Source organism: Vicia villosa, linkage group LG3 (genome assembly GCF_029867415.1).
Source record: "Vicia villosa cultivar HV-30 ecotype Madison, WI linkage group LG3, Vvil1.0, whole genome shotgun sequence".
NCBI classification, from domain to species: domain Eukaryota; kingdom Viridiplantae; phylum Streptophyta; class Magnoliopsida; order Fabales; family Fabaceae; genus Vicia; species Vicia villosa.
Window position 1 is genome coordinate 27052126 of NC_081182.1, and position 16311 is coordinate 27068436.

Below are 16311 nucleotides of genomic sequence, written 5' to 3' on the forward strand. Positions count from 1 at the left end.
CAAACACGAACTTGCGGAGATAAGTAGTTTGTCTTCTTCCAAATAGTGGATTAAAGCAATTAGTCTTCTTTCAAAACAATTGATTTAATCGATTAGTCTTATTTCCAAACAACAATTTGAAGTCCCCGAGCTAAAATGAGATTTTTTACGGACTTATCTCGAACCAATGTGAGCTTTTGAGTTGGGTTGAACTCACGAATTGAATGAGGTTTTGACTAGGCTCACCACGAACTAAGATGAAATTTTAAACCAGGCTTATCTTGAACTACAGTGAGATTTTAAGTTAGGCAGAACTCACAAACCGTTGATATTTTTAATCAGACTAATCTCGAATCGAAGTAAGCTTTTAAATTGGGCTGAGTTGACGAACCAAACTGACGACTTAGAACTTAAATCCCTAAACCATAGCTTTTAAAGGGTTTAGATTTGAACTTAAACAAACACTCCCTTGTGGATAAATTATTCAACCAAGACAAAATACTCCTTGGTGAATTTACAACAATGCCTTTTCCAATATACAAAAAATCTTCACTAAACAAAAAGACTTTCTTCAAGCACTACATGTAAAATTATGTGAGAGAAAGTTGATAATATTTTAGAGATAGAGAGATAGTGAGGAGTGAAATAGAATGCTCACGTTTCTAGATATGAAATTGTGAAGGGAAAAGCCTTTTTATAGGCTAGATGTTTCTACAAAAAAGGAAATTTTCATGGGTCAAAATTAATGTGGCAATCGATTGGCACACTTTTTCCAATCGATTGGAAGCTCCAAAAATAAATGATTATGAAAGTTTAAAAGGGATAAAGGATACAAAGACACAGTTTTTCATTAAGACTCTCTCACAAATGTTTAAGAATAGCTTTTGCACTAACCCATCATTTGGTACGAGTGCCAATCGTTTGGACAATACAATTTTTGTCCAAAATCATTCTTAAAGTTCCTAATTCAACTTGCACTACTCAAAGACATTTTTAGGGATTATTTTCTTAAGAAATAGAGGCTTAAAATTTTTTTAGTGTGTGGGTGTTATAGCTAAACAACTTTACGAAAAATTCCTTGTGGTCCCTTAACTCAAGGAATTTTTCGTAAAGTTGTTGCAACACAAGGAATACTTCAAAAAATTTCATATTGATCCTTTAACTATTCAAAGAGTATCATGTTGGTCCCTTTTAACTAATTAGCAACGAAAAAACTCACAAATTTGTCGCAAATATGATAAAAATGACCAAAATGGTACCTTTTGAAGATGTAAGGGACCAATATGAAAATTTTTGAAGTCAAGGGACCAAAATGAACTTCGAGGTTAATATACAGGACCAAAAAGAATATTTTGCCAAAAATATAATTCAAACATTTATTAAAAAAATTATGTGCAACTAACTTTTTAAATTGATGGATGGGGACCGTAACACGAAATATTATCACCTTAAAACTATCAAGAGACGACGCCATAATAAGATTCTTATGTTGAAAGAAGAGCATGGTTAATGGGAAGAGGACAATGATCAACTTGAATACATGGTTAACGAGTATTTCAAAAAGATGTTTGAGTTTAAGGATACAAGTAAGAATTAGAAGCAAACTAACATCAATTTCCCTTGGATTGAGGAGGAGGATTCCTTGTGTATGGCGTCTCAATTCATAGAAGGGGAGATCCATAAGGCAATTTTCTCGATGAGCCCATGGAAAGCTCCTGGCCTAGATGGTTATCATGTCGTTTTTTTTACCAAAACTCTTAAGGTACAATTGGAAACAAGGTTGTAGACATCTGTTTAATTCCAAAAGTTAACCATCCTTAAAATATGTCTCACTTATGTCGGATATCTCTTTGCAATACTTTCTATAAAGTGGCTAGTAGAGTGGTGGTCAACAGATTAAAGGATCATATGTCAAACTTGATTTCTCCAAATCAGTCTGGGTTTGTACTAGGGAGGGTTATTCAAGATAACATCATCATAGCAGATGAAGTCCTCCATAACATAAACAAAAATGAAAGGGAAGAAAGGAGGCTCTGTGATAAAGGTTGACTTATCTAAAGCTTACGAAAAATTAAGTTGGGACTTCATCTGGCGCACGCTCACTGAGATAAATATTCCTGAAAAGTTGATAAATGTTATCATGCATGCATGGTATCACTAATGTGAATTGGAAAGGTGCAAGAAATGCCTACTTTCGTCTTCAATGTGGTATTCGACAGGAATATCCCATTTCTCCCTATATTTATGTGTTATGCATGGAAAACTGTCTCATCTCATTGCAGTAAATGAAGGAGATTGGAGAAACAAATATTCTTATTTTTGGGGAGGCTACAGAGAAACAAATGACGTGTCTTTAAGTATTCTCCAAACCTTCTGCACCATGTTGTGGCAGAAAGTCAACAACGAGAAAACTAGCATCATTTTTCTAACAATGCATGTAACTAGAGCTACAAAGAACAAACTCATTCAGATGTGAAACTTTAAAGTTGTTAATCACCTTGGAAAATATTTTTGAGTGCCTATTAATGGGAAAGCTCTCAGGAAACATGATTATAATACAACATTTATCAAATTTCAGCAAAGCTTGCGGTTTAGAAAGCCAATCACCTCTCCTTTGCGGGTCATGTTACCTTGGTTAAAAGTGTAATGAAAGCCATTCTTGTCTAAACTCATGCATATGAAATTCATGGTCTCAAAAGAAGCTTCATTTTGGGAGACACAGAGAACAACAGGAAATATCATGCAGTTAGTTAGGAGAAAACCACTAATCCAAAAGAAGAAAGTGGCCTGGGGCTACTAAAACTTGATAACATGAACAAAGCTTGTATTATGAAATTGGGGTGGAAATTGCATCATAAACCTGATGAATTTGTGGCGCAAGGTTTTAAAAGGCAAATATAATCATTATACTTCTCTAGATTAACCTAATCATAAAGGTACTGATTGAAGCTTATGGAAAGGTATTAAGAAGATGGATCCCCACCTTCTCTCGACTGGAAGTTGGAGCTTTGGTGATGAGAGGAAGATTGATTCATGGAAAGATAGTTGGTTGGCGCCGAGAGTTTCAATAGAAGAAATGGGCATTCAAATTCCTTATAATCTTACAAGCATCAAACTATGCGATCCGGTTAATACTAATGGAGAATGGAATTGCCAGATTTTTCAAGGATGGATGCTAAATGATATTCAATGCAAAATTCAAGCTTGCATTCCATCAAGAGATCACTATGGAGAAGATGAGTTCATCACCTTAGGCACCGGTGCTGGAGATTACTGAATCAAAGCTGTGTATGAATCTCTTTGTTTAACCATAAATGGTAGAAGTGACATTATGTGGAAGACTATTTGGAAGCTTAATGTTCCAGAGCGTATTTGACATTTTATTTGGTTGCTTGCTCAAGACAGATTACTCACCAATCTAAACAAGAATAGAATGGGGACTAGCGATGATATATGCCAGATTTGTGGTAGGAGTGTGGAGTCAACCATGCATGCCTTTAGAGATTGCCCTTATGCCATGCAAATTTGGACAAACAAATTTCTTTCGGGTATTACTAACAATTTTTTGCAGGTTGACTTAACAGACAGGGTTAATCTCAACCTTAGAACTTATGACAAGGATGATAGCAGTTGGAGTGAGTTTTGGGCAGTGGCTTGTCACTGCATATGGTCGTGGAGGAACAAAGAAGCTCATGACGATAATTTCAACTGACCTCTCAATATGGCTCAACATATTTCACAGACATTCAAGGAATACGCAACTACCATAAATCAGAATAGAGTAGTTGCTAAGGTGGATAAATCATTGGTTATGATCTGTTGGAAACCTCCCCAAAATAATTATGTAAAGCTCAACAATGATGAAGCTTGCAGGGATTTGCTTAAAGCTATGTGTGGTGGTGTACTTAGAGATGCTAATGGAAGTTGGATAGGCGGGTTTTCCAAGAATATTGGCAACTGTGGGGCTTTTGTCGCAGAACTTTGGGGTGTTTTTGAAGGTCTCAAATATACCCACGGGTTAAGGATTAGAAAGGTGGAACTCAATGTGGACTCCGTGGAAATGGTGGAATCTCTTAGGAAATGTGTCTCTGAGAGCCTCTGAGGTCATATGTTGTTACAACAAATTAGAAGGATGATTGAGCTTCATGAGGATGTGCAAATTGTTCATACCTATAGAGAAGCAAACAAACGTGATGATGTCTTGGCAAATGAAGGCTGCTACTTAAGCCTCAGTTGTATATTTTTTTTTACAATGAGGCCTAGAGTCATCTTAGATCTTTGTTAGTTGATGACTCCATGAGAATCTCCTCCCCTAAATTAATTCATATGTAATCTATTTTTCTTACGGGCTTCGGCCCTCTCTCTTTTAAAAAAAATTAAATCCTTTCAAATCATATATTTTTTTTAGTTTAATGGAGATGCGTTGTTCAATAAGAATATATCACTCTGCCAAGTAATTTTAAAATTTCAATATAATTTGCTAGAATGCATGATCGTCGTTGGTTGACAGTGCAATTTATAATATCAATACATCATTTTTTTTCGTATTTTTTTATAAATAAAGTTTTGTGAGAATAATATTTTATAAAAAAATTAAATAAAAAATCATAATAATATTATAATTAAATAATCTACAACGAGTTGGAAATCAAAATCTCACACACTTATATGTGAATTTTTAATAGTTATTATATTATCAATCTACACATTAATCTATAATGTAAATAAATTAAAAGCTATGGTTCGAATAAACGCAGAAATCAGCATCACCATTGACTTGCAATTCCTGGTAGTGATAAGTCTAACCACGAGACTTGTTGCCTTGCCCCCATTAACATTTAACAACAAAATATCGTACCTTTGCTACAATATTTAAAACCACTTGAAAGTCTTCCATTAGTCTTTCCAACCATGCCCCACCCTCACGCCTTGCTCTATCTATCATACTTTTATTCCCACTCATTATTTTGTATATATATCAAAGACCCCTCGAAGTTTCCTTATATAGTTCCTAGGAAATTTACCATGAAGCTGCATCATCATTAAACTAAACCTATACAGTTTTATATTTATGTATATATATATACATACCATGATGTTTTTTTTTCTTAACTGTATACCAAAAAAAAATATGACAGATAAAAATCCATATTCACCTGATGACAGTGATTTCACCAACCTGTGGCCTTTGGAGCTTTCTGAGTACTTGAAATTCGACGATGATGAATGGCCAGATGATAATCCAGAGCCATTTTTTGCCGAACATGTTACCAACCAAGATAATGAATTAGTAGCTGATTTTGGAGGAAGTGGTAGCCGAATTGAAGGGCCAGCTTCTTCGAGCAGTGAACGTGAGAAGAAGGAAGTTAAAGATAAAGTTGCATTCAGAATAAAGTCAGAGGTTGAAATTCTTGATGATGGATTCAAGTGGAGGAAGTATGGAAAGAAGATGGTTAAAAACAGCCCTAATCCGAGGTTACTTGTAAACATTAGAACTTTTTATTTTCTATATTTTTTATGAGTAAAATAGTTGCTTCAAAATATTGAGAATTTGTAATTTGATTACAGGAACTATTATAAATGTTCTAAAGATGGATGCCATGTGAAGAAGAGAGTTGAGAGAGATGTGGAAGATCCGAGTTATGTGATAACAACCTATGAAGGCACACATACACATCCAAGTTTTCTCTAGAAGAACTTTTAGCATATTCATGGGGCCATAGCTAGCCACTAGTAGTTGTCTTAATTTAAGTCTTCTTTTTGGATTTTGGATGAAGTAAGTGATGTTTGCATGAGTAGTTTGAGTCATGAAAAACAACCACTTGTATTTGGTGTCAAAAATAGGTGTGTATCTAATATATATTGGATGTCTATTTATCACTATCCAAAAAAGTATTGTGTGATATAGTTATAAAGATGTTACTAATATTGAATGGAACTTAAATATAATTGACTAATGATGAAAGTTTTAAGAATTAGTGAAAGATTTTATCTCATTGAATGTTCATAAAGATATAGATGTATAATATAAAAATTGTCAAACAAAATATATTTGACATTCAGTGAGAAGAATTGGGTGATTTGTTGATTGGTATCATGAAGTAGAAAATGAGAATGATGTGTTTATCATGAAGCAAGAAGGAGATTGGAGATTTTAAAAAATTTTAGGGATGAACACGACCAACAATTGGTTGAGCAGAAAGAAATAATTGAAGCATAAAATCAAAGTACTAAAGCACAAAACCAGATTATTGATGATTTAAAATACACCCACTTATTTTTATGAAGGTGTGTTTTAGCAAGATTTAACTAAAAAATAGTTAAATACACCTTAAGATGCATGTTGCTAAAATAGACGTTCATAAAAATCAAGTGGGTCTATGTTAACAAATCTTATATATATATATATATATATATATATATATATATATATATATATATATATATATATATATATATATATATATATATATATATATATATATATATATAGTTACGGGTTTGGGTGGAAAGTTGTAGAAAAATTGTAGTAAAAATATATTTTATGTATTTTGTTATAGGTTCGAGTTTGGGTGCGGGTTTGGATAGTGTGAAACTCGCACCCGACCCGTTGTCATCCCTAATAGGAAAAACCCTCGTCCACTGCTTTATCATACTCGTAAGTCAAATAAATATTCTCAATGCAAGGTGCAGGTTTTGAAGACTTTCTTAAGCCTCCTTCATATATGCCTCGAGCTCCTCCACTCTTTCACAAGAAAGACCCTATAATTAGTTCGTCCCAATAAGGAGAGCTTCAATTGTAGGTAGTGACACTTGAACAGAAATCAAAGCCTCGTCCTATTTCATTATCTTTTGTACAAGCAACTTAAAAGTTATCATTGCAGCTTCCATTTCTATCAAAGAAGTATAAATCTCATTAAGCTTCTCTAGATACCAATCGCCATCGATGGTAAATTCTCGAACATATACTTACGTGTTTTTCCTTTCAAACTCGACCAGAGATAAAGAATTCTCCATGACCGGCTCCACCAAAATCCATGACAAAAAAAGCCCGACAGATATACTAAGCCAAGTTTGATAATTCCTCTTCGCGGGGAACCTCATTCAAAATGGTGAAGTAGGAATAATCTTCCTCTGAAATAGAAGCTAGGATATCTTTTGCAGTATGTGTGTCGAGGCAAGCTAAGAAAACAAGAAGCAAAATATTCTAGGCTGAAGTTAAACCTTGTAGAGAACTTTATCTCCTTCGAGTCCCCCCCCCCCCCCCAAGCTCTGGTGAGAACCAGTTAATAGTCTCCCTTCCCCAAGAACTTCGAATTTAAGGTTGAAGACCAAATTTTCTCCTCCCTTGACCGCGATGAACTTGGATTACCATCTATTGCGACCTTAATATATGAATCCTAGATTTCTAATGGTGTTAAGGATGGAGAGATTTGTATCATTGACCCATAAGAATCCCCCCAATCATGAATTAACCCAAGGGACGGGGTGTTTGAGATGTCAATCAAAAGGAAACGACACAGGAAGCCATTTCATCTCTCGAATTATTTCTTCACACTTTGTTGAATCTATACAATCAACAATAGAGTTGTTATGAAATATAATGTGCAAGTAAGCAATTAAGAAGAGTTAAGCACTTATAACACTCACCAAAAATGGCCTTCATATCATATTTTATGATGGTATCCACCAATAGGCGAGTCTTGGTGAATTGTTTCAGCCGCTTCTTTGAAGTTGCGGTTGAGAGAGTGTTGTCATCCACATAATCCAATCCCTTGAAAAAAGCAATTGATTTACTTTTTACGTAAAACTCTTCCTGGGACAGGTCTTCTTTCTTGTAGATGTAATACCCATTTCCCATCAGGTAGTGGCTCTGACTTCATATCTTACGAAATAGATCCATACATTTATAACCTGGATCAGTTTCTATCCTATAAACCTTAACATGAGATTCTTCTTTGGGGGGATAACTAAAAGAACCGGTCCTTGAAATTCTTCACATTATTAGAACAATCGTTGAAAATCTTGGTAACCTGCCTTAAAGAAAACAAACCTTGACTGTAGACAATATTTATCATGTTGTTATGAGCCTTGCAATTGTGAAAGAAGAGAGACAAGACCGACACACCCCCTAATACTCACACTAATGCTGAAAAACGTTGATGAATACTTAGCATACCCGGTTAAGTTATGAATGAGAAATAAATAGATGGTTTAAGACGTCAACTTCAAGTTTGTTGAAAGGAAGGTTGAAGCCCATGGAGGATAAGAAACATTCATAAAAAGGGATGACACGGTTATCATATTTACAACATATCCTCTTATGTTATGTCCAGTGTCAACACCCCTTATTCAGATGGAAGACCTACTGTAGCAAAATTATGATTAAGACCCTTATAAGCAAAGACATATGCAATTTCTATTAGCTTTGGTTCCACCCAGTCGACAGAAACATCCATGTTCGCCTTTCGACATATGGTAGACGCAATCTCCATAACAAAGAACTTCCCAAATGAATAAGTGAACAAATTCAAGCGCAAGTGAAAATAGACCTATCAAAGAATCAACAAAAAGAAGCCTATGAGAATGTTAAAAGCACCTTTCCCCTTCAAAAAATGTTATTAAGCAAAATTGCCTCCTTGAACATCATTACATTATTTCCCAAAAAAACCCTAAGTAAAGCGATAAGAAAAATAAGAAGAGGAAAGCAAATGTTACCACAAGGATGACGAGACTAGAGGTAAAGTAAGGAGGAAAATGTAGGAAGTTCTATGTTCTCCATATAACAAAAGAGTAGAAAGTGTCAAACTAAGATACTTTTATAAGTACTCTTAATACGAAGAAGTAACATGATCTCTTACAACCGAAGAGAGAGAACACACTTCCAACGGTCCATATTTTCTTGAAGATTATTTCAGATACTCAAATTTCTTAGGATCAGAAGTCATCATTAGTAACAGAGGAATGGGCACAAATCAAGGGCTCGAAATGAAACAACATATATAATAGGTATCACATTTAATATAAAAATTCCCAATGATAGTGATGTCCCATCAAGACTCTTCACTTGATTTAAGCGAGAACAAGCCTGGGAATATAATCAACAAAATTGTTGCTCTGCAAAGCAGGGGCAAGGGCTTGGGAAAAACTGTTTTGGGACACCCATAAGGCTTAATAAGGGAAGCCCAAAAGCGAATGTTAAAAGGAAATCACACACGGGACAGGGGAACCTATGATCCTCTTGGTAACTAACGATCTCATCTCTTTAAGCATCATATACCATCTAGATCAATCAGATAGTTGGTCACGTAACATGTCACGTTCTACACAAACGATTTTAATTTTCCCCATTATATAATAGGAAGAGCGCATTATTTTACAAGTAATTCAAATTCATCTCCATTACACACTACTTCACATCTTCTCTCTGACTTGGGCGTTGAGTGCTAACCTTGCAGGTACTCTCTCATGCCGTACATGAAAGCTCAGAGCACCGTCTCAAAGGTTCGATCTCACCTATTCATCTCCCATTTTTGGTTCTCTTGCGGAACAAATCACAATAAAAAACAAACAAAAATTGTGTCTTGCACAATCAAGACTAAAAATCACGGTGAAGGAAAACACTAAAAGAGCGAAACACGCAACAAGAGCAAAACACGTTACAATGGCAACCAAGACTATGAAAATGGATCCGCTACAATCGGCTTTTCGTTGCATTCAAATAGTTACGATGTTATAAGTCGTTCGATCTTGATCGCAATGTTAAGAAAAAATAATGTGTCAGATTTTGATTAGTTCAATCTTAATCAAACAATCAAACAACTTTTGACACGAGAATCTATTAATGCAATAGATTTTGAGTACAACAAATCAAAATACCCAACATTATATAATGTTGATCAACCATACCAAACTCATACATGTCAATTAATTTGGTTTAATACTTTTAGTTATATTTCATCCTATAAATAATAATTACAGCATTTGCATTAATATGAGCATTAATCAAGAGAACAACTCAATTCCTAATCTCTCTCACCTATTCTAGAAATTTGATATACATAATTATAAATTGATACTATATCCTAATTTATATTAATTTTAAATCTATTTCCTATTTCACAAAATAAAAGATAAGGTTTATTAAAAATAAATAAAAAGATAAGTCTTCGGAAACCATGACTACCACCACGTGTCTCTGATAATTCTTACCACATTCACGCAAAAATCTCACACAGACACAAAAACAAGTGTGGTGTGGTGGTTGGAACTTTCATGGAAAAGATGGAAGGGATGATGCAACTACCGTACAACACAACAGTGAAGCTGATGCTTGGTTCACTCGAACGCAACCTGCTTCCTGACGCCGTCATCAGAAGACTCACACGCTTGCTTTTGGCCACTCGCCTTCGATCTTCTTACAAGCCTTCTTCTGAACTTCAGCTCTCTGATCTTCTCCAGTTTGTACATTGTACTTCTCTTTCTTATATTTGACCTTACGATTATTTCATATATATATAAGCATGATCTTGTTTTTATGTATACTGTTTGATATGATATGATAATCTTTCAGCTTTACAAGAGATGCCTATTGCAGTTAGTACTGATAAGGCGAAATCTCAACATTATGAATTACCAACCTCTTTCTTTAAGCTTGTTCTTGGAAACAATCTCAAATACAGGTACTTCTCAGTATGATTATAGATTCATATAGTATATGTTAGATGAATGGTATGGTATTATGGTATGTAGTACTAGTAGCCTTGTTAGTTGATATAGTTAACTTCATAGAAGCTATAAGCTGTTTTCATAAGCTATTCTGAAAAGCTTGTGGAAATAAAAGCTGAAAGCAGTTTATAGACTATAGGTTTAAATATGTGCATATAAGTTATAACCTTGTGATTTGTGTGAGATTCTGATGTGTGAACTGGTGCAGTTCTTGTTATTTCTCTTCTGCCTCGAAGACGCTGGAAGATGCTGAAGAAGAAATGTTGAAACTGTATTGCGAGAGATCTAATCTGAAAGATGGTCATAGGGTTCTTGATGTTGGATGTGGTTGGGGTTCGCTGACTTTATACATTGCCAAGAATTACAGTAATTCTAGGGTTACAGGAATCTGCAATTCCACTACTCAAAAAGCTTTTATCGAGGAGAAATGCGTGTATGTTTTTTGATATACTGTTATCATTTGCTTCGGGCTAGTTTATGATTATTTAATCAAACAGATGAATCTTGTTGCATGACATCAAAATCACTTTGTTGAATTGCTCTCTTGTCAGGGAGCTGCAGCTGCAAAATGTGGATATCGTCGTTGCGGACATTAGCACGTTTGAAATGGAAGCTTCTTATGACAGAATATTTTCCATAGAAATGTTTGAGGTTAGAGTTTGTTGGTAAACTATCTGCATTGAAGCTGTGTTTCATTGAATTTGATTTAAGATTTAACCTTGTCACAGCATATGAAGAACTATAAAGATCTTCTCAACAAGATATCCAAATGGATGAAAGAGGATGGTCTTTTATTTGTTCATCATTTCTGCCACAAAGCATTTGCCTACCACTTTGAGGTAAACTTCATATTTTGTCAGTTATTTTTGCTTGTGCTATTAGTCGATACCTTAATAACAGTACTCGAGTTCTCAAAGATACTAGTTATTTGATTACTGCTACTTATACATAAAGGACAAAAATGACGATGATTGGATTACGCGCTACTTCTTTACTGGAGGAACTATGCCTGCAGCAAATCTACTTCTTTATTTCCAAGTAAGCTTATATGACCTTGTTTGCACCAGCTTCGTTCTGTAATGCCTTTATATCGCCGTGATTTTGCTAACTGGTAATTGAATTCTTTGGTGATGTCTAAAGGATGATGTTACTGTCGTCAACCATTGGCTTGTAAATGGAAAACACTACGCGCAGACCAGGTTGGAATATGCTACACTGTCCAATAAGTTACACTCTCCAATAAGTCATACTTCATCAATAGTTTATTTGTTTACTAAACAAGATTTAACTGTATTAGTGAAGCATAAACGAATTTATTTTGCAGTGAAGAGTGGCTCAAAAGAATGGATAAGAACATGGCTTCCATCAAGCCAATTATGGAATCAACATACGGCAAAGATTCGGCGACTAAATGGACTGTTTACTGGAGAACATTTTTCATAGCTGTAGCAGAACTTTTTGGATACAATAATGGTGAAGAATGGATGGTTGTACACTTTCTTTTCAAAAAGAAATAAAGAAAGTCAAAACCACTCCTCTCTTGATTTGCGAAATGAGTCCAGATTGAGCTAGAGAGAAAGCGAAAGAAACTTTTCAACGAGGCTGCGTGCTTGAATAATTCTTGTTTTTATTGATAAACCAGTTTGATTTGGTTGTCTGCCTTTTTTTTTATTGTCAGAGTGAAATCTTCTCTAGGGAAATAGATAGCAGAAATCAATAATAAAAGACATTTGTAGTTGAAACAGAACTCGAATGGAAAAAAAAAAAACATTTTAGTATGGTTGATGATGCATGAGCATGACACAAAATTGCAAGTAAAATCAAGAAGAATCCATTTTAATGATTGAGTTGACTCATGTGGAATCATTCAAACTTGCACAAAATTGCAAATCAATAGTAGTTAAACAATCAATTCTAAAAACAAAGTTTAAATTTGCTCCCAATTGCCGCTTGTCAAAATGACATGGTTGCTAAGAAAACTGAAAACTTAGCTTGACATGGAGTTTTATGCCGGGGCTTTTGATTGAAAACATGGGGGAAGTGAAAATCAACGTAAACAAATATCTGTTTCAATGTTAACTCACCACCGACAATTTTGTCATGAACTCCAAGATTATTTTGAACTATCAATCTGTTTGTGATTGTAACTGTGAATTGTTGACTGACTAAATTCAGAGTTTGTACATACCTACACTATATTTAAAAAGTTGTCTCCTTTACAAGTTGTTTGTTCATGGAATAACTATGAGTCATGTTTTGTAACACGGTATACCACGGCAACCGTCCATTGCTTTTATCACAGATTTTGAGAAGCTGGTAAGTGTAGCTCTGTCTCACCGCAATTTTCTACCGAGATTTTAATGTTTTTCAAACAACTGCTTAAAATATGTATTGGAAAATCAATTTTACAAGTAACTGAATTTGAGAAAGGATCTATAATTTAAACAAAACAATGTTACAAATTATAAATACTACAAAATTGATGAGTGAAAATAGAACAATTTTCTTTGTGTCATTACATCAAACATGTGATATGCTGCTTATCTTCCAAGTTACTGAGGCGCAACAGCACTATCTTGAACAACCTTTTCACCTTCCAATATACGAATCATACGTTTATCTTCTAAATGCTCCTGTCATAATAATTAACATAAAAGTTATGATGAAAAACTGAAAGAATAAAAGTGGTAATCACAAAGGACTTACAGAAAGGCAAGCTCTGTAATTTTGCCACTCAGAGACGCATTCTTCTTTGTCATACTGACCCTTGACGAACTTCTCCGTATACCACCTTCAGAAACGAAATTAGGGTTTAATGGAAAAGACACAAACTATGGAAAAAGAGAGTTTTTTTAATCGAATTAAACCTGTGGAAGCAATTGTGGTATGCGTCTCTGAGAAGGGCACAGGGAGAGGTTGAAGGCTTGGAGCCTTTCTTCTCTCTCATGGACGAAACAACCGCGTCTTACGGCGGAGCATACAACAACTGAGTACACCTGTGAATCTGTGATGATGATTTAATATTATTTTTTAGTAGAAATAGAGGTTGTTCATTCTACCATTTTCTTCTTCTTTTTCTTTATTTGTTCTATCGTGTATATTAAAAGAAAAGAGTACTATATGTTATTTATTCAACAATCAAACCTCAGATGAAAATGAGTTTTTAAACATCCAAAATTTGAACGGTCACAAAGAGAGATTAATGATGGGGAGATAATTAGAATTATTCATAGGTTTGTTTCGTACATCTCAAGTGTCTGTGTGGATGACAATAATCTAGAGTAATCTATGTAGGTGTGAGTTAAAAATGACAATGATGTTAAAGACATAATGTCTGCACCAAATGATATTGTTTTGAATGTTACAATCACTTAGTTATTTTGCAGTGTTAATTGTTTATTTATTGTTTCGGTTGTTTTTTAGACACATTAGTGTTTATTGTGTTATAACGAAAAAGTTGTTATGAATATTAAATTCGAAGGTTACAAAAAATTTAACAACATAATTTAATCTCATCTAGAACTTGTACTGACATTGGGACAATGTTTTCGAGTGTGATTAGGAAGACCACATATTCCACACAATTTTTTCATTTTGTCAATAGAATTCATTTCGGTTCTAATTCTTGTGTTGGTGGAGCGACCTTTTTTGTTCCTTCTCATATTTTAATTGAGGTAAATTATGTCTGATTGATATGGAGGCCAATAGTCCTCTCTAGCTAACACTGGGAAGCTATTATTGTAGATATCGAATAAGTTTATGATCTTATAAACGTAACATAGTTGCAACAATGGGTCTTGACGAACATTGGAACATGTCTCAAAGACATGGGAACAACGCATACGAAAGGTTAGAAACTTTATGTTGTCGCAGAAATATTTATTTATTTCCACTCGATAGTATCCCATTGGCCGCCCCTCATTGTGTTCCTTTGTCTCATCGACCATAAAGTTATAATTGTGACAGTCAAATGTCTAACATGATATGAAGCAACTTTACTAGTTTCCTCCATAAATTTCTTGCAGTTTTCACGGAATAAATGCCATAATTATAACTGTGCTCCATTTTTTTACCTCTAGTAGCAAACAGTGATCAGTGATCACAACCTATAGTAGGTTGCTCTCACTAGTGCAATTATTGGTAGGTTTATGGTGCCTTTAATGACGTCGTTCATCGATTCCACAAGATTTGTTGTCATGTACTCATGTGGCCCCATCGACGTCCTTCACCAAATACCCTTGTCCATTTCTCCACTGAAATATTATCCACACATTTTAATGCCTTCGTATTTGATAATCTTATTTCCTCATGGTAATGCATGAATTATGGTTGGTTTAAAGCATACTAATGTTCATAACTTTTTTTTGAAGATTTCTTTGTTTTCCCGTATGAAGTTTTGTGCAGCGTGTCTTATGCAATATACTTGCGTAGAAGAAGGATTTTGCTAACCATTAGACGGATTATTTTACGTGCTCTCAATAGATGCATGTCTATCTAAAACCAAACATATAGGGTTGTGAAGCGACGTGTGTTTTGAGATTCCTTAGAAAGAATCCAACCTATACCAGTCTCACCTTTCACTAAAGCAAATGCAGTTGGAAATGTATTATTGTTTTCGTCTTGTGAAACTGCCACTAGTAATGTTCCCTTGTATTTCTCATACAACCGTGTTCCATAAACTTGAATAATATGTTTGTAGAATGCAAAACGTTTGATGCACGGTTGAAACACCCATGATAAAATATGGAATAGTCTACTTCCATTAACACAAGTTCCGTCATGCCTATATGCTGGCAGTGTCTCCATAATTACAACTGTACCACGAACATATTTATGAAGTGCTAACAAGTGTTATGGAAGTTCATTGTAAGATTTTTTTCCAATTGCCATATACATGTTCAACTGCCTTAGTTCTTGCAATCCATGCTTTCATGTATGATGAAGTGTAGTTGAATCGTGTAACGATATGAGAGATTATTGTGCTCACTTTTACAGATGGGCCTATGCCTTCAAAATGCAAAATATAATGGCATATTAATTGAGAGCATAGTTTACAATGATCTTATCAAAGAATGGTGGTATTGCAATTGTGAGATGGATCCATCGAATTTATCTTCCAATAATCACTTCTGGTATGACACTATCAACCAAAACATGAAAAGCTCGTTAGGACAAAGTATCACATGTTGACATGCATCTGTGCGATCTACAGTATAATCATAAGAATTTTTCGTGAGAAACTTTTTTATAGCTTGCACGCATTTTGATTTTGTGCAGTATTAGTTTCCCGCTTTTAACACACCCTCTAATTATTGAGAAAAATTGTCGAATAGACCTGAGGATGACACATCTTCATTCAAATTCAAGTTAGTCATGTGGTGAGGAGGACAATAAACATAAATTAAATGTGATGCCTTATTGATTTACATGTTTAGATGGATTGTGTGCAGTGTTCTTGCACGTCGCAAAAAATCCATCATATGATCAACATGTTTCTCACTTTCTTCTTCCTCATCGTCAACGACATCAACTTCATCTTGTTTCAACATTTGAGATTGATCAAATATCTGGGATTAATCTAATACTTGGGATTCCGAAAAAAAT

The 16311-nt window shown here is 34.6% G+C and overlaps 3 protein-coding genes across 3 annotated transcripts; 2 read left to right on the forward strand and 1 right to left on the reverse strand.

The window, feature by feature from the left end:
- The first annotated feature begins 4998 nt into the window (after window positions 1–4998).
- LOC131655244 (probable WRKY transcription factor 45) lies at window positions 4999–6043 on the forward strand. The gene is made up of 2 exons (XM_058925134.1): window positions 4999–5454; window positions 5548–6043. Exons 1-2 carry the CDS (start codon window positions 5051–5053, stop codon window positions 5669–5671), a joined length of 528 nt encoding a protein of 175 aa, XP_058781117.1. The 5' UTR covers window positions 4999–5050; the 3' UTR covers window positions 5672–6043.
- Window positions 6044–10158: 4115 nt separating this feature from the next.
- LOC131655245 ((S)-coclaurine N-methyltransferase-like) lies at window positions 10159–12358 on the forward strand. Its single transcript, XM_058925135.1, has 8 exons — window positions 10159–10450; window positions 10553–10661; window positions 10916–11140; window positions 11259–11358; window positions 11436–11546; window positions 11662–11745; window positions 11848–11906; window positions 12032–12358. The coding sequence occupies exons 1-8, from the start codon at window positions 10255–10257 to the stop codon at window positions 12222–12224; spliced, it is 1077 nt and encodes a 358-aa protein (XP_058781118.1). The 5' UTR covers window positions 10159–10254; the 3' UTR covers window positions 12225–12358.
- Window positions 12359–13070: 712 nt separating this feature from the next.
- On the reverse strand, window positions 13071–13835 carry LOC131655246 (uncharacterized protein At4g33100-like). The gene is made up of 3 exons (XM_058925136.1): window positions 13575–13835; window positions 13414–13498; window positions 13071–13340 (listed from the first exon to the last, which is right to left on the reverse strand). The coding sequence occupies exons 1-3, from the start codon at window positions 13652–13654 to the stop codon at window positions 13260–13262; spliced, it is 246 nt and encodes an 81-aa protein (XP_058781119.1). The 5' UTR covers window positions 13655–13835; the 3' UTR covers window positions 13071–13259.
- Between the last annotated feature and the right edge of the window lie 2476 nt (window positions 13836–16311).